This window comes from Lissotriton helveticus, chromosome 9, assembly GCF_964261635.1.
Source record: "Lissotriton helveticus chromosome 9, aLisHel1.1, whole genome shotgun sequence".
Classification (NCBI taxonomy): Eukaryota; Metazoa; Chordata; class Amphibia; order Caudata; family Salamandridae; genus Lissotriton; species Lissotriton helveticus.
Genome location: NC_136070.1, coordinates 25,697,701 through 25,719,235, shown reverse-complemented (window position 1 = coordinate 25,719,235; position 21,535 = coordinate 25,697,701). Strand labels below are relative to the sequence as shown.

Sequence of the window (21,535 nt, the reverse complement as noted above, 5' to 3'; positions counted from 1 at the left end):
TGTGTGGTGGTAGTGACAGGCGGCTGTGGGCCCTGGGTGTGTGGTGGTATGGACAGGGGGCTGTGGGCCCTGGATGTGTGGTGGTAGTGACAGGGAGCTGTGGGCCCATGGTATGTGGTGGTAGTGACAGGGGGCTGTGGGGCCTAGGGTGTGTGGTGGTAGTGACAGGGGGCTGTGGGGCCTAGGGTGTGTGGTGGTAGTGACAGGGTGCTGTGGGGCCTAGGGTGTGTGGTGGTAGTGACAGGGGGCTGTGGGGCCTAGGGTGTGTGGTGGTAGGGTGAGAGAGAGTGCTGTGGGCCCCATGATGTGTGGTGTTAGGATAAGAGAGGGCTGTGGCCCCAGGGTGTGTGGGGGTAGTGACAGGGAGCTGTGGGGCCTAGGGTGTGTGGTTGTAGTGACAGGCGGCTGTGGGCCCAGGGTGTGTGTTGATAGTGACAGGGGGCTGTGGGGCCTAGGGTGTGTGGTGGTAGTGACAGGGAGCTGTGGGGCCTAGGGTGTGTGGTGGTATGGACAGGGGGCTGTGGGCCCTGGATGTGTGGTGGTAGTGACAGGGAGCTGTGGGGCCTAGGGTGTGTGGTGGTAGTGACAGGCGGCTGTGGGCCTTGGGTGTGTGGTGGTAGGGTGAGAGAGGGCTTAGGGCCCCAGGGTGTGTGGTGGTAGGGGGGGAGAGAGTGCTGTGGGCCCCAGGATGTGTGGTGTTAGGATAAGAGAGGGCTCTGGCCCCAGGGTGTGTGGGGGTAGTGACAGGGAGCTGTGGGGCCTAGGGTGTGTGGTGGTATGGACAGGGGGCTGTGGCCCCAGGGTGTGTGGTGATAGTGACAGGGGGCTGTGGGGCCTAGGGTGTGTGGTGGTAGGGTGAGAGAGGAATTAGGGCCCCGGGGTATGTGGTGGTAATGTGGAAGAGTGTTTAACACCCCAGGCTGTAATCTGCTAAGAAGGGCCTCATTTGCAGAGGTCAATAGGACATTACAATATAAAAGGCACACTATGCACACTCTGCAGCCACACTGCACCCTACACACACTCTGCAGCCACACTGCACCCTACACACACTCTGCAGCCACACTGCTCCCTACACACACTCTGCAGCCACACTGCACCCTACACAAACTCTGCGGCCACACTGCACCCTACACACACTCTGCAGCCACACTGCACCCTACACACACTCTGCAGCCACACTGCACCCTACACAAACTCTGCAGCCACACTGCACCCTACACACACTCTGCAGCCACACTGTTCCCTACACACACTCTGCAGCCACACTGCACCCTACACAAACTCTGCGGCCACACTGCACCCTACACACACTCTGCAGCCACACTGCACCCTACACACACTCTGCAGCCACACTGCACCCTACACAAACTCTGCAGCCACACTGCACCCTACACACACTCTGCAGCCACACTGCTCCCTACACACACTCTGCGGCCACACTGCACTCTACACACACTCTGCGGCCACCCTGCACTCTACACACACTCTGCAGCCACACTGCACCCTACACACACTCTGCAGCCACACTGCACCCTACACAAACTCTGCAGCCACACTGCACCCTACACACACTCTGCAGCCACACTGCTCCCTACACACACTCTGCGGCCACACTGCACTCTACACACACTCTCCAGCAATACTGCACCCTACACACACTCTCCAGCCACACTGCACCCTACACACACTCTGTAGCCACACTGCACTCTACACACCCACTGTAGCCACACTGCACTCTACACACACACTGCGGCCACACTGCACTCTACTCACACTCTGCAGCCACATTGCACTCTACACACACTCTGCAGCCACACTGCTCCCTACACACACTCTGCAGCCACACTGCACTCTACACACACTCTGCAGCCAAACTGCACTCTACACACACTCTGCAGCCACACTACACTCTTCACACACTCTGCAGCCACACTGCACCCTACACACACTTTGCAGCCACACTGCACTTTACACACACACTGCAGCCACACTGCACTCTACACAAACACTGCAGCCACACTGCACTCTACACACACTCTGCAGCCACACTGCACCCTACACACACACTCTGTGGCCACACTGCACTCTACACACACTCTGCAGCCACACTGCACCCTACACACAGTCTGTAGCCACACTGCACTCTACACAGTCTGCAGCCACACTGCACTCTACACACACTCTGCAGCCACACTGCACCCTACACACACACACTGCAGCCACAGTGCACCCTACACACACTCTCCAGCCATACTGCACCCTACACAACCTCTCCAGCCACACTGCACCCTACACACACTCTGTAGCCACACTGCACTCTACACACCCACTGCAGCCACACTGCACTCTACACACACTCTGCAGCCACATTGCACTCTACACACACTCTGCAGCCACACTGCTCCATACACACACTCTGCAGTCACACTGCACTCTACACACACTCTGCAGCCACACTGCACTCTACATACACTCTGCAGCCACTCTGCACTCTACACACACTCTGCAGCCACACTGCACTCTACACACACTCTGCAGTCACACTGCACTCTACACACACTCTGCAGCCACACTGATCCCTACACACACTCTGCAGCCACCCTGCTCCCTACACACACACTGCTCCCTACACACACTCTACAGCCACACTGCACTCTACACACACTCTGCAGCCACACTGCTCCATACACACACTCTGCAGTCACACTGCACTCTACACACACTCTGAAGCCACACTGCACTCTACATACACTCTGCAGCCACACTGCACTCTACATACACTCTGCAGCCACAGTGCACTCTACACAAACACTGCAGCCACACTGCACTCTACACACACTCTGCAGCCACACTGCACCCTACACACACACTCTGCGGCCACACTGCACTCTACACACACTCTGCAGCCACACTGCACCCTACACACAGGCTCTAGCCACACTGCACTCTACACAGTCTGCAGCCACACTGCACTCTACACACACTCTGCAGCCACACTGCACCCTACACACACTCTCCAGCCACAGTGCACCCTACACACACTCTCCAGCCATACTGCACCCTACACACACTCTGTAGCCACACTGCACTCTACACACCCACTGCAGCCACACTGCACTCTACACACACTATGCAGCCACATTGCACTCTACACACACTCTGCAGCCACACTGCTCCATACACACACTCTGCAGTCACACTGCACTCTACACACACTCTGCAGCCACACTGCACTCTACATACACTCTGCAGCCACTCTGCACTCTACACACACTCTGCAGCCACACTGCACTCTACACACACTCTGCAGTCACACTGCACTCTACACACACTCTGCAGCCACACTGCACTCTACATACACTCTGCAGCCACACTGCACTCTACACACACTCTGCAGCCACACTGCACCCTACACACACTGTGTAGCCACACTGCACTTTACACACACACTGCAGCCACACTGCACTCTACACAAACACTGCAGCCACACTGCACTCTACACATACTCTGCATCCACACTGCACCCTACACACACTCTGCTGCCACAATGCACTCTACACACACTCTACACAGTCTGCAGCCACACTGCACTCTACACACTCTGCAGACTGTGTAGAGTGTGTGTAGAGTGCATTGTGGCGGCAGAGTGTGTGTAGGGTGCAGTGTGGCTGCAGAGTGTGTGTAGGGTGCAGTGTGGCTACTGTGTGTGTAGGGTGCAGTGTGGCTGCAGAGTGTGTAGAGTGCAGTGTGGCAGCAGAGTGTGCGTAGAATGCAGTGTGGCTGCAGAGTGTGTGTAGGGTGCAGTGTGGCTGTAGGCTGTAGAGTGCAGTGTGGCTGTAGTGTGTGTGTAGAGTGCAGTGTGGCTGCAGATTATGTTGTGTTTGTAGAGTGCAGTGCTCTCAGTACAGGCCCATCAATGCCTGCGCCTTCCCCTGCCCTGGCTCTTTCTAGATGTGATTGGCTGCTGAACGCCTACTCATGGTTTACCCTTGTCTTCACAGGACACCCAGGGACTTCTGGATTCTGATTGGATGGATCTGAATGGCATGGGGGAGGATGCCTGGGAGTGGGACGAGACGGACTTCCGCCCAAAGATGATTGGTGAGGACTCCAGTGATGTTAACCAGAAGCCCCAGCCCGCTCCGCCCCGCCTTGAGATGGATGCCTCGATTGATGCTGAGACAGAGGAGGACAATGTTGGGGACCACTTGCTCTCCTTGTGTGGTCCCAGGGTCACCGCCCCTGTTGCTCCCCCCATATATCAGGTCTACAGTCTTCACAACGTGGAACTGTTCAACAGGCAGCCCTACCTGCAGAAACCTCCTGCGGCTTGCCACCCAAAGCCGCCGAGCCTCCTGCAGAAGAGCCTGAACCAAGACTCCTCCTTCTCGTCCACCAAGTCCCTGCCAGAACTGTTGGGTGGAGTTGCCTGGACCCTGCCCGATCAGACCGTCCGGCGGGGAGCTGTGAGCAGGTACTCAGAGTGTGAGAGTGGGATCGCCAGTGAGGGTGACCCTGAGACAGCCGCCAGCTCTGAGGCCTGCTTGTTGGCCGACGGAGAGGGCACCTGTGCCGTGCAGGCTGACCGCGTGGAGACCCCTGGCATGCAAGAAAGACCCCAGCCTGCACATCAAACTGGAGAGAAGGATGGGGTGGAAGCTTTGGGGAAGTGTCATGCCAGGTCTTCCTTGTCCTCCTGGTTGAAAGATAAGACGAAAGACTTTGACCGAACTACTGAGCTGCCACCTCAAGCTTCTGAGGAAGGGCTCCAAGCCAAGAGGGATCTACTCACATTTTACGATTACTCCTATCTCCAGAATTCTTCCAAGCTGCAGTTACCCGCCATAGCGACCCCTTCGCAGGCTGCCGACAGCGCAGGCACCTTCTCAGCTACACACCAGGGTTCGTACCATGACACCATCAAGCATCAGTTGCACCATTCAAATTTAAAGTCCAATACCATCATGTTACCGCACTCCCCGGAGGATCCAGACCCCAATTCCGTGGAAGGAGTTAAAAAATGGATCACGCAACAGGAAGGGAAGCAGATGCCTTGGTTCTCCTCCGGCTCTTCCCTTGAGTCCATCTCTCCTGCTGGAGATCTACTGGGGTCCAGGAATTTCAGGAGCAGCGAGGGCCTTCAACGTAGCACATCCCTCGAGAGTTGGCTCGTGTCCTACAAAAGCAACGAAGACCTCTTCAGCGGGCACGGCTCGCCCGACAACAGCCTGAGCAGCGATTCTGTGGGGGAACTGAGCAAAAGAACTTTGGATCTCTTGAAACGTCTGGAGGACATTGAGAGTCCTTCTGACCAGAAGATAAAACGCAGCATCTCGGATATAACGCTCCAGAGCAGTTCCCATAAGATGTCCGTCGCCGGCCAGCATTCACTCGACATCGCTTCGTCGGTCAACGAGGATTCTGCATCTTCGCTCACAGAGCTAAGCAGCAGCGAGGAGGTCTCGCTGTGCTCAGAGGATATCATAGTCCAAAAACACACCATCCCGGACTCCAATGCCTCCTTCCGGAAGCACCTGAGCCGGTCACTGGCTGAGGAGAGTGATGCCAACGTCAGCATGATCGTCAACGTGTCGTGCACCTCGGCTTGTACCGACGACGAGGATGACAGTGACCTGCTGTCCAGCTCCACCCTGACCCTGACGGAGGATGAGCTGGGAATGAAGGATGAGGAGGACGAAGTCTCGAGCATCGCCACAGATGAGGACATCTACGAAGAAAGTGGCTTGATGTCGGGAATTGAATACATCAAGAATGAACTTCAGACCTGGATCCGGCCGAAGTTCATGCTGCCGCCAGACAAGAAAAGGGCCAGTCCCTGTAAGGCACTCAAATGTGGCAAATGGTGCTCGAGCAACCGTATGATGGCAGCGGCTGAAGCCTTGAGCATTGATGAGATCTTAAAGGGGTCTGCACGGAAGGTGTCACAAGACCTTAGTCAACGCAAGCATCTGATCACCAATCAGGAGCAAGCCTTCAAAAATCCGGTCAAGGACCATACGCAGGTGAACAAGGCACTGGTGGATGATGTGGAGAATGGAAATGTGGAAAGCGTCCAAGAGGAACTTGGGGAGGAGTTACAGAGACCTCCAGGGCCTGAAGTCATTGATTCAGTTGCTGAACAAAATCCAGACCAAGAAAGCTCTGTTTCAGAGCCACGCAGACTTATTCCAGTTCCGAAAGAGCACAAGTTGGGCGTTAACCGGGTCGCCCGATCACCACATGTCACGAGGGACCTTGTAAAGGATTGTGAGGCTGGCCATCATTACAATCTGAAAGTACACACTCCATTCATCGCCAAGCCTTGGACTGTGACCTCTTTAGAGCTCAGAGGTGAAGATACGCAGATTGTTAAATCACGAGCTACCGTACCCCGTGGACAGCTGGGTCGAACGGACCTTCCGGACGGGCAGTACGATTGCTGCACAGCTTTAGTGGATAAAGATATCTCAGGGAGTCCAGATTCATGCTGCCATGGCCACGGTGCACTTTCTGAGGAGCCAATGGAAGAGGATTCCTCGGTGCATGACTTTGTGAAGGAGATCATAGACATGGCTTCGACTGCCCTGAAGAACAAGTCCCAGTCCGAGAGCGAGGTGGCCAGCCCAAGCTCCCTCTCCCAGATCAGGGAGAAAGTACTGGAGCATTCGCACAGGTCCCTGCAGCTCAGGAAAGGCGACTTCTATTCCTACCTCTCACTCTCTTCGCACGACAGTGACTGCGGAGAGGTGAGCAACTATGCAGAAGACCAGAGCATCACGCCTGTACCACCGGATGATAACATTGAATGCTTCTTTGAGGCATGCACGGAGGACGAACCTCCTGCACAGGAGCCTATGTCCCCAGACTGTAGCGTGGAGGCTTCCCCAGCAGAGACCGGTGCCACTGCCTGGTCCCAGGAATCCAAAGCACCTCTTGAATGTATTGCGTCTTCTCCGTTGAGTGTTCAACCAGACCCTCAAGGGTCGTGGTCCCCCGGCCAACAGGTCCCAGGGACCTCTAAGGGGAATCCAGCCAGCTTCCAGGAACACACGGTGTGCCATTCCACGGACACTGCTTGGGGGGGCCTCGGGGAGGAGCCATTTTACTCCAGGAGGCCTAAGTCCAGCGATGCTGGTCCTACGGGGGCCCCAGCGTTGGATCTTCGCTTTACGCCGTCATATTCAAGAAGGAAGGAGCAACCGCACCATGACACCAAAACACTTTGTGCCAGAAACCTTACTCATCTGCATCAAGAAGCCCCGCACCCGACAACGGTGGCGGGCAACCACTTCCCACAACCTGCCAATACAGGTGACAAGGTATGTATGGGTGTGTACTCACAGCATTGCATGATTAATGTGCTTCGTGTGATAAGTTTAATGATGCCAGTTACACTACATGGGTATACACCTTCAGTTTAGTTTTTCAGCCCCTCAACCAACATGTTTGGAAAATGCAAGTCAACATTTTCAATAACTTTGTAAGCTTTGATTTTGAGTAGGCCAATGGTGAACCGTTTCAGGAGTATGTCGGTCTCTCCCCATTCTCGGATTGGCTCCACCTACTCGTAAGACCCGCCCACTTCTGTGGCGGATTCTCGTCTGAGTGTCTCTGCCTCCACTCTCTCCTTCTGGCTTCACCAAACCCTTGTAGTCCCAGATGACCCCACATTCGTGCCACTAACACCTTCCCACCACTGCTGCTGCTCTGAAATCAACCCGGAAGTGATAAAGACCACAATGCAGTCTTTTGTGAACATACAATATCCGTTTGTTGCCCGGTTGCACCGATGAGGTAGTATGATAGTTCATGGGGGTAAAAGGCTGTCTCATTTCACTTGATCGTTCACAAGATTACAGACTGGTAAAACAAGCTGCTTTACATTCTTCCAAGACTTAGCCTGAAGGCTGCTCTCCATAGCTACCACGAGGATAGCTTTCAATTAAGGTTGTCTTTAACCTACCATCAATAAGGGTCGTTTGGACTGGTGCAAGGTGCCCCCTAGAATAGTGGACAGCATATGCCAGGCCAACTTCTCACATTGGTGCGCAGCGTGTGGGATTCCAGCTTGCCATTGTTTTACCAGATAATCTCAAGTTTAATTGAAAACCACTAAAGGTACCAGAGGTACATATAACACAAGCTTACATACAGTCAGTTCTACTGAACTTAGAGTTGTGTATTAAGGGCTTGGCACACCCTTTCTACAACTCAAGAGAGTTTAGCAGGTAACAACTAGAGTAGGTAGGTGCATACACCACACCTCACTAGTAATGTCTTCAAGGCCAGGAACCAGTAGGTCCCTGCCAGATGTCAGTATGTTACAGGCATCCAAGTATGACACATTCCCTTTTTTAGAATTAAGGGCTCTGTGTATTATGAGGAAATTGAAGACAGGCAAAAGTGCCAATACCCAACGCCTCAGAGAGGTACTACTGTTAGATGACCTTAGCAAGGCTTCAGAGCCTGATGGTTTAGGCAGTGGGAATGGGGCAGCAGCAGAGGTAGGAAATTGAGGTACAAACCCCCAAGACTCAGACTCTGATGCTGACCAGGATGGTGACAATGACCTGGACCTGGACAATCCCGCTCCTACTGGAGATGAGGAGGAAGGCCAAGGTGGCCCTACCTTTGTCACCCCAGGCAGAGTTGGAGATATACCTAGAAGGCCCAGATCTCCCTTAGTGGAGTCTGACCATTCTGGTGTATCTATAGGGACCTTTGTCTCTTCTCATAGGAGGGAATCATCCCAGGAGAAGAGAGAAAGGCAACTGAAGTATCAGGAAGCCCATCTGAGAATTAGAAGACAGCAGGTAGCCTTAGAAAGGGAGTCCCTAGAGCATGAAAAAAATAGAAAAATATGGGACTAGAGTCCCCTGGTGGCAGCAACTGCCCTAGTGGTAGAGAAAGATCTCATAACCATAGGAATTTAAACAGGATTGTCCCTCCCTACCAGAGTGGGGATGACATCCACAAATGGATAACTGCACTGGAAAGGGCCTGAAAGTTCAGAAGTTTCCCCAGGAGAAGTGGGCAGCTATCTTGTGGCTCTCCTTTGCAGACAAAAATAGAGACAAGCTCCTCACTGTCAGAGAAGGGGATGCTGATGATTATACAGTCCCGAAGAGTGCTCTGATTGAGGGGTTTGGTCTAACCACTGAACAATACAGGATAACGTTCAGAGATACCCAGAAGGCTCAGACTCAGGACTGGATTGACTTTGTAGATTGTGCTACTAAGGCTCTGGAGGGCTGGTTACTGGGCAGTAAGGTGTGTGATTATACAGGATTGTACAACTTGATTATGAGGGAGCAGATCCTTAATAATTGTCAGAATCAGCTGTTGCATCAGCACCTGGTGGACTCTGATCTGACCTCTCCCCAAGAATTGGGAGAGAAGGCAGACAAATGGATCAGAACCAAAGTGAAGCAGAAGGTTTGGAACCAAGGTGGTGACCAGAAGAAGCAAGATCCTAATAAGGGTGGGGAGAAGGGTAAAGGCCAGAAGACTTCACAAGGTCCCCAAAAATCTTCTAATGGTGGGGATTCCCAATCTTCCAAGAAGAAAGGCCAAAAGAAACCATGGTGTTAAGTTTGTAAAAACAACAGCCATTGGACTAGTGACTGTAATAGGTCCAAAGACTCACCTCCAGCCACCATTGCCCCATAAAGCAACTGTTTCCCCTAGTTCAGCTCCAAGTGGTGTTACTCAGAGTAAGGGTGTAGTAGGGTTAACCCTGGGTTCCGAGATGGACTCTGGCCTAGTCAGAGTTCCAACTCCGGCTCTCCTGATCTGTGAGGGAGGCATGGATATGTCCCCTTTTGTGAGTCTCAGTAACTTGGGCAAATACAGACAGCAGACTTTAATCAATGGAAAAGAGGCTTTGGCATACGGGGATACAAGGGGCAAGTGTCACAATGATGACACAAGACCTTGTTGACATTTGGCAGATCATACTTGGTGAACTTTACCAAGTGACCAATGCTAGCAATGTCAGGACCAACCATGCCCCGGCAGTTGTTAATTTCTCCTGGGGAGGGGTAACTGGCCTCAAGAAAGTTGTGGTAAGTGCAGACCTCCCTGTAGAATGCTTGCTTGGCAATGATTTGGAAACTTCAGCCTGGTCTGAAGGGGAGTTAAGGACCCATGCAGAAATGTTAGGGATCTCTGCTCATGTGTTTGCTGTGACTAGGTCACAGGCCAAAATGTCTAACACTGAACAGGCCCTGGATTCTGGAAGAATGGACCAGGTGCCTTCCAAGAAAAGGAGCAGTAGGGTTAAGCTGCAGTTCCACTAGTCGTAACTAGATGTCCCTCACGAGTCAAATGCAAAAGCATTGAAATTATTACATTATTGAAATCCTGGGCTGAGAGTTAATACTATAAATTCTACAAAGAGCTGAACTGCAGCTTCATGAAAGGGTTTCAATGCTTTTGCATTTGACTCATGAGGGACATCTAGTTACGACTAGTGGAACTGCAGCTTGATTCAATGCTTTTGCATTTGACTCATGAGGGACACCTAGTAACGACGAGTTGGACTGCAGCTCTTTGTAGAATTATTTTGATATTGGATACTATAATATTCACTGCCCACTGCTAATCTTGTCCCATTTGCAGGACCTTTGGTTGGGATTGTATTTTTGCCCATAACTGTGCTTTGGGTGGTCATAACCCCTTCCATGCTGATGACGGCCCCCGTCCATCATGCATCACGGTGGGCGTGTGCTAATGACGGCTAGGGGCCGTCATGATCCCGCCCACTCTTTAAAACGGCCGCACAGCACGAAAATTCGCCGCGCATGCAAGGGGTTAAGAGGATGGGACCACCACTGAATCATTCAGCATGATATGCTCTCTGTGTTCAAGGCATCTGCTTGGTCCTCCCCCTAGGTTAGAAGGGACCGCAAAATCATCACCTCTCTCATTGCCTGATATTTCAATTTCAAAGTTCACTTTTGTGAATTGGTTATATGCTTTTTAACATGTAAAGTTGCTTTATCAAAGCATTTGTGGGTGCAGATTAGAAGCTGACTCCGCTGCGTGGAGGAGCGGATTTTTTGCCTGACTACGTGTTTTTCATGGAATGCACAGTTATCAAATCTCCTTAACAAATATCCGCAAAAGCAAACTCCGAGAGCAGGTGCAGAGTTCATTGCCCAGGGTTACTCCCAACACGCAAGAGTGCCCTGTTCAAACTCCCCACCCTCTCCTACAAAGCACTACACATTAAAAGTCCTGGATCAACTTCCACACACACCTCTGCTCTGCCAAACTCCTACCCTCTGCCAAACTCCTACCCGTGCACGTTCCCCGCGTCCGGAAAGCCAGACGTTGCACCTTCTTTTACCTGGCTCTTGTGCTTAATTTGTAAAATAAGAGGTGCCAGGGCCGTCGTCAAGAGGAAAAAGAGGCGTGCACCATCCATTGTCCCCGCCAGTGCTGCCAACACCACCACTACTAACCATCACACGCTTACAAGTGTGGCAATACTATTCCAGGCCCCTGAAGCTATGAGAATGTCTTGGGAGGCAGGGATTAGGCATAGTTCATTTAAATTGAATGAATACACAGCTTTTGTTGTGCTCGTACCTAAATTAGGCTGGCAGTGCCATCATGTGGCAGACTGTCATAAGCACCGGTGCTGGCAATTAAGTGGAAGTGCTGACCACCTGAAACCACGGGCTCAAATTAAGCACTGCGGGCTCCTAAAGCCTGGAACGCCCTCCTGTTACACATTAGCTCTTGCCCCTCCCTCCTAGAAATACGCAAGAAACTGAAAAGTTTTTTCTCAGTATGACCTCAGTCTTAGGCCCTAGGGGGCCCCCACCCGGATGATATGAGCACCAAAGTAACATAACATATCATTGTACCATGCCACACCGAATCGGACTACCACAAAGTGCGCGGGAAAGGGGGGATTCTTAGCTCCAGCCTGGTGTCATTTGGGGTAAATGTGTCTGGTGTAGCATGCACCGGAAGCCCTCGGACTGTCCTTACCTCCCTGCCCCTTGACCCGAGGTCATGCTGATGCAACCATGCCACGCCCACTCTGGCTCTACCAGGAGCCATCTTCCTACAGATGTTGTGAGCTGCCTTACAGAGGGGTGTAGCACAAGCCCCTGAGGTGCAGAGGGTCCCCCAAACCTTCAGGGGTCCCCAGTCAGCTCAAGGCCAGTGTATATCTGTGTGATATGGGAGTCTCAGGGGCCCCTCTTTTCATTCTGCAGGGGGAGCCCCATTGATGTGCGTCATGCGCAGAGTGCAAGATGAAAGGCATGCATTAAAGCCCTGCCCTCCCCGGCCTAATTCTGAGGGCGTGGGATGCGTGCGCACGCAGAGCCCCCCGGGAACAGCCGCAGACTCTTTCTCTGCGCTAATCTCGTTGCCGTATTCCATGGTATTTCTCCCTAATCCCCCTCATAAGCCCCGACTCTTTCATGAATGCCCTACCCCCGAGCACCAGGCAGGGGTTGAACGGGGGATGGCGCTGTCTGCAGGACTCGCCAACTCTCGGCTGCTCTTCTTTTTAAAAAACTGAGGGGCATATTATCAAGAACGGCGTTAAAATGATCGCCGCTTTAGCGTCATAAAACTGCCGCTAAAGCGGCGATAATAGGCTTGATAATATGCCATTGTGAATTCCCATAGAAGCCCAGGTTCAGGGTATCCTATACCTTGGATACCGTGATCAACAGTTTGGGCGTTATTCTTTCGCTGGTCTCCTGCTTTCTGGTTATTCTCTGGGGCTTTACTTATGTTTGGCACCATAGTAGGGCTAGTGTTGGTTGCCACTATGGCTCCAATAATTTTATTATTTTTTTCTTTGTTTCCCTTATTCACCTCGGTAGTTGGACCTACTTCTTGATGAGGTCTCATGATTACTTTCTCCATTATATTACTTAATTTGTGAACCTCCCTAGCCAAATTGTCCACTTTCTCGTGTAAGAGCCGAATCAGTTCGATCATTTTATCGAAGATTGCGTCCAAACTATAACCACTTCCGTGCTGATGACGGAACCGCTCCGTCATCAGCCGCGGTAGCGCTGTGCTGATGACGGAGCGGTTCCGTCATGGCCCGCCCGACGCGCCTGCGTGGCGCTGATTTTGCACCTGCGCGGTGCATTCTATTGAGCGGGCGGGGCCATGACGGAACCGCTCCGTCATCAGCACAGCTCAACCGAGGCTGGTGACGGAGCGGTTCCGTCACCAGCATGGGCGCGCCGCGAGCTCGGCCCCCCCGCCCCCTTAGCGCTGCGGCGGAATAGCCGCTGCAGCGAAGGTGTTATTTACCAAGTGGTATCTCTGGATTTAGCTTAGCCCTTGTACGTGTGGTAACCATGTTCCCCGCTACATTAATTCTTTTATCCGTTTTCCCCTTTGAATTACCCTGCCCCGATGTTTTCTTATTCCTACACTTTTGTTTAACCTGGGGGGAGGGTGAGGGACAAGGACTAATATCAGTAGTAGCAGACAGTCTGGGTGAATTGGAAATGCAGGAGTTATTGGTGCCATTGTTTTGCGTATCCTCTAGCATTACCATGTCTGCATCAACTTCACTAGTAGGGCCGGGTATTCTACTTGTGTTGACCTGGTCAGCTATCGGGATGCTTGAACCCGTAGAAAGTCGCCTTTCAGTGCGATCAATTTCTTCATTAAGAGCAGTTACGGCATTTACTAGATATGTGTTGATGGTGTTGCGGGCATTTTCAAGTCGTGGTTTGGCGCGACGCCTTGCCATTGCCGTGTGTATGTCTAACAAAATTCACACTTGAGAATACTCTATATCGCAGACCAGCTATACTAACATTGGCATTGTTAACACAGAATTAAATCAATGTAACATAAAATATATAGTTAGTATAAATCGTAGGGATCCAGTCATCAATATCGATGGCAATGTTCCTGACCTTGTTAGAGGGGGGGCCCAGCCCAGCCGTCTCAGGCCTCTGACGGCCTTAGACGGTCCTGCCCTTGTCCCGACCTTAGACGGTCCCGCCCTTGTCCCGGCCTTGGACGGTCCCGCCCTTGTCCCGGCCTTAGACGGTCCCGCCCTTGTCCCGGGCTTCTCCCGGCGCTGCCCACGCGCGTCCCGCGACGCGGAAGCTCAGCCTGCCTTTCAAGCGCCTCCGGGTGCGGAAGTGGGCGTGTGCGCCTGTGTGAGAGCGCATGGGGTCCTGGTCCCTGTAGTCCCCCCTCTCGGCGGCCGCGCAGATGTCAGGAGCGGCGGCGGGGGAGACCAACAGGTGATGCTGCCGTGTTACGGGAAGAGACTGTGGCAGAGTTCAATGCCCCCTCGGTGTAGCCTTTGATCCGGTAGGCCTTCTTGCCCCCGCAAAACTCGGTGTTGCTTTGAATGGAGTCCTGAGATATTGTAACTGGCTATTGAAGGGGTGGGGTCACAGCTGCACCAATGTCTGCCTGTCCTTCCTGCCCTTCGGCCAATGGCATATTGTAAGTAACCACTGGGTGTCACTGCTGCGCCGGTGCCTGCCTGCCCCTTACTGTACCTAATACACTGCTGAGATCCAGCCAGGGCTGCAACAGTACACAAGGGCGCCCACAGGCCTTTCATCGGTGCCGTCCATGGTGCCAACCACCAGTATCTGCCAGGGCTCAGGCATGTCATAAAGGCCAGGGTTCAAACAACTAATACAGGCCAGGGCTTGGGCAACCAATACATGCCAGGGGTCAGGCAACCAATACATGCCAGGGGTCAGGCAACCAATACATGCCAGGGGTCAGGCAACCAATACATGCCAGGGGTCAGGCAACCAATACATGCCAGGGGTCGAGCGACCAATACATGCCAGGGGTCAGGCAACCAATACATGCCAGGAGTCAGGCAACCAATACATGCCAGGGGTCAGGCGACCAATACATGCCAGGGGTCAGGCAACCAATACATGCCAGGGGTCAGGCAACCAATACATGCCAGGAGTCAGGCAACCAATACATGCCAGGGCTCGGGTGACCAATACATGCCAGGGGTCAGGCAACCAGTACATGCCAGGAGTCAGGCAACCAATACATGCCAGGGCTCGGGTAACCAATACATGCCAGGGGTCAGGCAACCAATACATGCCAGGGCTCAGGCAACCAATACATGCCAGGAGTCAGGCAACCAATACATGCCAGGGCTCGGGTAACCAATACATGCCAGGGGTCAGGCAACCAATACATGCCAGGAGTCAGGCATCCTATACATGCCAGGGCTCAGGCAACCAATACATGCCAGGGGTCTGGCATCCTATACATGCCAGGGCTCAGGCAACCAAAACATTCCCCTCAAAAACTATAAAATAGTAGATGACATCATGTGAGATTCCGTCTCTTGTTTCTGAAGCTGCAGCCTCATCTCTAGCCTTTGAGCACAAAAGGGCAGATCTAGAAGAAAGTGCCGCAGCGCGGCACCGCACGCCCTTTGGCTGCGCCACGCTGCGGCACTTTCAGAGCACAGGGATGCAACATATTTACAAGAATGTCGCATTCTTGTGCCCTCCCCTGCGCTGACGCACACACAGCTGCCATGGACGGGCGCAGGCACCCTTGCACCATGGTGCAAGGATGCCTGCGTCATGGGGAGATTGTTTTTGTGCAGGAAGGGGCCCCTTCCTGCACAAAAACAATCACTAAAGGCTTTTTCCTCTTTCAATGCGTGCTGTAGAATGCAGCACGCATTGAAAGAGAAGAAAACGAGGAGGAATTAAAACATTTCTCCTCATCGCGCCTCGCTACGCCACCTCTAGGGGGGTGTAGCATTCAGACGCATCTCCAGATTCACGATTTCTCGTAAATCTGGAGATACGTCTGGTTCGATTAGTGTTGCATGGGAACACCCACAGCAACACCCATGGGACACCCCTTCAACGCAAACTACTGCGTGTGAAGGGGCCATGTTTACAAGGACAGGAAAAGTCACGCAGGGTGGCTTTTCCTGTCCTTGTAAATATGGAGGTGACCCCTGCGCCACCAGCACGTCACGAAAAGTGACGTACTGGTGGCGCAGGGGGCTTGTAAATCTGCTCCAAAGTGTCTCTGAATCCATAGTCCCCTCCTCGCTTTCACCTTGGCTGCGCTGCGGCTCCTTGTCAAGGCTGTTAGTTGTTTATTTACATATTTGGCATCAATACCATTCGCTGCTGCCCTTGAATCCGCCGGGGACAGAAGTCTTTTTACATTTGAAATTATGTTTCTGTGAAATTGAGTGGCCCTGTAAATAATGTCCTCGCAGGACAGGACTTTCATTGCGCGTGAGCTCGTCGCTCTGCCCTTGCGTGATGAGTCTGTTCATTAAGAGCTCTCAGAATTGGGCATTGATCAACGAAATAAGCCCCCACCACAGAGAAATTAGCCCATAGCTCGGCAGCACACACAACTGCCCGGTAGCCAGTCCGGCCCTGATTCCAAAGTGGCATTGGTACCCGCAATAAACCTGGCCGGCTCAGTGTGTGCTTTTGGGCAGTGTCGCGCGCAGAGGCAGCCATTTTGTTTGTTTCTTTCCTTGACCTCAGGTGGAATCTCCTGGACCTTGGCTCAGGTTCAGTTCTTCACGGGTCTAGTTTTCAGTCTACCTGGCACTGATCTAACAGCGGCTTCCCTTCCATCCCTCCCTGAGGGTTACCAGCTGGAGTCCGTTTCCTCATTCCTTCCCAAGGCAGCCCAGAGTTTGTCTCATGGACCACCAAGGCAGACCACCCGCTTCCGGTGAAAGCCCCTCAGACTAGGTCTGGGCGGTAAATTCCGTTCCGCTCGCGGAATTTTGGTAATTTAGTGATCCGCAGAGAACGCAAAATTGCCCCAAATTCTGTGTTCCGCGACTTTGCGAAATATTTTGCTTGTTCGCGTTCTCAAATGCGTGTTTGCGAGATATTTCCCCCCCGAGCACGCAAACAGCTATTGCGAACAGTAAAAAAGCATTGCGAACAAGTCATTCTGCGTGTTCGCTGAATTTTTGCGTGTTGGCGGAAATTTTTTACCGTTTCGCGGAGATTTGCGTAACGTGATTACGCACATTTCACCCACACCTACCTCAGACACCAGCATCTTCTAATGTGCCCCAATCACCAAATCTGAAGTTAATTTCTTGCCTTAAAGGAGCCTGCTGCTCTGAACTGGGAAAACACCTTTCAACAAGCATTGGTTAAGAAAACATAACTTTCTCCGATTGTTCAACAAAGAATTTTTAGTCTATAAATCAAAGTCTTTATTCGGCTAAATGTAACCCTAACTTCATGTCGCCCTCTCCATGTGGTTTCCTGAAAATCAAGATACATCTAATATAGTTAATTACAGCGTAGCAGCTTTGTTTTCATCTCAACTGTTGCAAAAGTTTAAATCCAGTTTGATGATGTCTAGTTGAGGCTTCCGTTAAAATAGGGGCGAATAAGTTCTTCCTGTAAGAGCGATATAAGGTGCAGAACGTCCGGCGGAAGGGGCTTTGTCTGCAGGACTCATCACAAGGGCATGTACGAAGGTTTTCAAGCTAAGTTTCCTGCGCCTGGAATGAAAACAAAAAATGCAATGTATTTAATCTAAGAAAATTGTCATTCTGGATGAAGCAGAAATAGTGATAGAGCGCGCGAGGCCACCCGACCAATAGTTTTCGCCGTTTTCCGGCTTCAGGGCCCATATACTTTCAAATCACCATACACATTGACCAGGTGACTTCACGAGCTCTACCAATTTGTGTGTGTTCCCTACTATTTGTTTTCAGCGTACCCGACTTACCATCCACTAACACGGGTACCTAATGACCACAATGAATCAGGGAGCTAGCTGAAAAGAAAGGCAGCAAAATACAAACCCAACCAATAATGTTCAAATATTGTTTAAATGACCACGGACAACTGGAAGTTTTAAAATGTTTATCTAAAGTTCGTTCTCTTCATGCATCAAGTATACAAGAATGAGACAATCAATGACCAAGATAATGTAAATTATGTAGCTATATAAAAATAATGATAGGGTAATCATTGAAATACTGATATAAAATGCAAGAGAAAAATACTATGCAATTCAGTAATATCTAAGCATGGGCAGACTATGTATGGGTAACTATAGGAGGGCCTATAATGAGTAACACGCTTCACTTAAAGTAAAGGGCCTTTGAACAGTCTAGGTATTGAAGTTCTAGACCATATCAGAAAATTACAAACTGCAATGCAAAATATAATCTCTAACAAGTGAGAAGACATAGGAACAAACTTATGAAAATATGTAATTGACTTTCAATAGTTGCGGAAAGGCATGGAAAATATAACATGTGCAATGATGAACTTTATTAAAGCAAAAGTTAGAAATTCAGAAGGTGCAAGATTTTAAGAATTTCAGAGCAATATTTACCTAGAATGGTGTGGAAACCAAACCCTGGCCACGGGTCAGTTAAGGACAGGAAACCCTCAAGGAAGGATACCCCTCAAAGGACAGCAGGTGCAGAATGGACACCCAGGACAGGACAGGATACCCTCGGAATAGGAATCAGGACAGGACCCTCAGGACAGGACAGCAAACCCTCAAGACAGGACCGCTCAGGACAGGACCGGAACCCACAGTTCGGAAGCAACGCCTGCGCTCCACCCGCTCTGCAGCTATCGATCAAGACCCCGATTGGGTCAGCGAACTCCCAGTTAAGTGCTTCGTCAGCACTTTAAGGTTCAGTAGAACCTTAAACTATGGTCAAATTCGGACAGAGTGCTCCACAGCTCTCTGTATCTTCAGTCACCTATTGAGTGCGTTGGGTCAGTGACAGGTCAGCTAAACCAGACAAGTCGGACGGCTCCCTAGGTGAACCCAGGGTAGATATACAGTTTGGGGACAGTGTACCACCCCCCAATGTTGCAAAGTGTCAGAATCCCTCAATTTGGATTGGTCCTAAGGTAGGATTTGGGTAGCACACCAATCACAACATAGTAATTTAAGCCTACATTTGCATAGTAGGGTACCGCCTAACTAGATTGGGGTTCCCATGAGAAATTGTGCAGAAATACAATGGCAATTTTAACAATGTTGCACTGCGAGAACATGTGATTGGTTCAGCCGAGTTTTCAGGTCGTTTCTCAGGAGCATCTTGCTCATCACTGCCAACTGGCTGTGTTCCATCAGTCAAGGTCTGCTGTGCCTCGGCAAGTCGCGCAGGCGCAGAAGGGACCTCCAAGATGGTTCTCGGTACAAACAGAACCCCATTCCCCGCGGTACATGAAAAGTAAGCGAAAACAAATTAATACATAATAATGTCATTATGAAAACACATCACAGGGTTTGTACTTTTAACTCATCATCAAGAAATAAACTTATGCGTTTTAAATGTTAGCTACATTGATACGGGTACAAGAGCAGTGGCACGAGCAGTACCACATGATAAGCACAGCTATGAATTACGCATGCGCATAAATTTCCCTCCACTTCTGCAGACGCGTCAGGACACGTGAGTGTGGCTGACGCATGCGCAGTAACTAAAATACAAGCGGCAGCCATTCTAAGTGACTCGAGTAAATTATTTTAGTAAAACATATAGGCAAGCGTCTTAATCTTTATTTAAACTAAATATAAACGTTAGTAAGACTTACACTTATTACTTTGTTACACATAAACGAGGTTCTTGACTTCGGCAAGCCGCAAAATATGCGAAGCTTTGCTTCATCAATCCCCTCTTTGATGATATTTACTATCATCACAAAAATGGAACCAGATGCCAACTTTCTTTCATACTTTATATAGCTCTATCTCTTCCAGCAATCGTTCTAACTTTTCTCTCTCAGTTTTAGTAGGGTGAGAAGTCTTCACCTTTTTGTATATCTGATCATTCACTTCCTCCAACTCAATCTCATCCACACTCCGTTTCAACCCTCTTGCATTTACCTCGTGCTTCTTGGTGCGCTTGCGGCATTTACAACAGATAAAAATGAGAAATATAATAAGACCTATAATACCTATTGGCATCAGTATCTTGAACAACAAGCTTTTACCTACACTAGCAAGCCAATGACCTACATTTGAGAGACCATCTACCAGTCTCTTCCAGGCACTATCAACCTCGAGTGGTTTGAGTTCCTTTGTCAAATTAGTAATGTTTTTCACATATCTTTTGATCTGTACACTTTTATCCGGAATATAAGTGCAACAATGTTGCGCCTTCAACATCCGGCAGACTCCGCCCTCTTTCGCTAATAAGGTATCAAGAGCAAGTCGATTCTGTAAAACCATTGATCTGATCGCAACCATTTCGGTATTGACCAGCAGAAATCCATGAGCTGTTTCAGTAGACAGCACATCTACTATAGTAGACAATTTGCAAATTCTGTGAGTGTTCAGAACCACTCCCACTCCAGGTATCAGTGCACTGAAAATACTACCCATAATTTCACCTATACTTTCTCTTTTACTACGCACTAAGCCATTAGTATCTTCATTGCTTCCAGCTTTTCCATTCACATGGTATATTTTCGGGAAAACAATGCCAAAATAGCAGCTTCCATACCAGTGATCCGGCAATTTGAAATAAGCCTTGTCCCCACAAATATAATAAATTCCAGGAAACACAGGCTCTGACCCATTTTTGAAACCCCAACCTCCAATTACCTTGTAATTATGTTCGCATTCACTGGAACCAATGAAAACATTATTATAATAGCTAGTCTTCTCGCGATGAAGACATAGCTTGCCTTTCTTTTCAAAATCCAGCAACAGAGCAGGTCCCGCCCCACCATTTGAGGTGCCTTCCATGTTCTCTGCCCACTTTGGCTTTTTCTGACTTTCGTCATTAGCCTTCTTTTGTATTTTAATTCTTCTTTTCTCTGCCATGTTCAGGAACATCTTTTCCTGTTCACGCAAAGAACAAGTCAAGTTATCTCTGTGTGCATCAGCTATGTCAATGTTACCTATAGTCAAGAAGTAGTCTCCCATATATCTTATGGTGTCGCTTTTTGTATGTACAGGATTCAAGTTCCCACGTATAGGAAGTTCAGAAAAGATTACATCATTATTAGAGTAATAGTACTGTAACGGTCCTCTTTTGTAAAATAAACTAGCTAAAATGCTACAGGAGATTCCATATGTTAATGGCAAGTGATGGTATGTCACGCCTTCAGCCACAGAAGTAGGTAGCTTCATGCAGACATAGCAATCTTCAATTTCCATAGTCTCTACATAGTGTATTAACAAGTTTGCAAAAACATTTAAGTGTGTCCTGTTCTTAATTCCATGATAATGTAGTCCTCCCTCATCTGATGCTTCTAAATCTCGTTTTGTTTGTCTCAGTGCTCTCTCATGTCTTGCTACACTCTGTGTTGTCAACTCCTCACTGTCGGTATTTACAATTTCAGTAGGGACAATGTTAGTATCTTTACTTACAGTGAAGGGTATAAAGATTGTTAGTCCTATCCAAATTACTATCAGTACTACTATACTACATATACACACCTTGCAGCACGTCTTGAAACGACTGCAACTAGGTCTACCATTCACAGTTGAATCAGACATTTCGGCTCAGAAGAAGTTTCTTGACCCCTCTTTGTGTCTTTACACAGCTAGC

At 50.1% G+C, this 21,535-nt stretch overlaps 1 protein-coding gene across 1 annotated transcript in view; it reads left to right on the top strand.

Annotated features, from left to right (window-relative positions):
- Window positions 1-21,535, top strand: part of AKAP6 (A-kinase anchoring protein 6) — an 848,588-nt gene that overhangs the window by 805,666 nt on the left and 21,387 nt on the right. Inside the window, exon 12 of the mRNA XM_078659390.1 lies at window positions 4,005-7,322. Within this exon, the coding sequence (XP_078515516.1) occupies window positions 4,005-7,322 (3,318 nt within the window). The remainder of the gene's footprint in view (window positions 1-4,004; window positions 7,323-21,535) is intronic.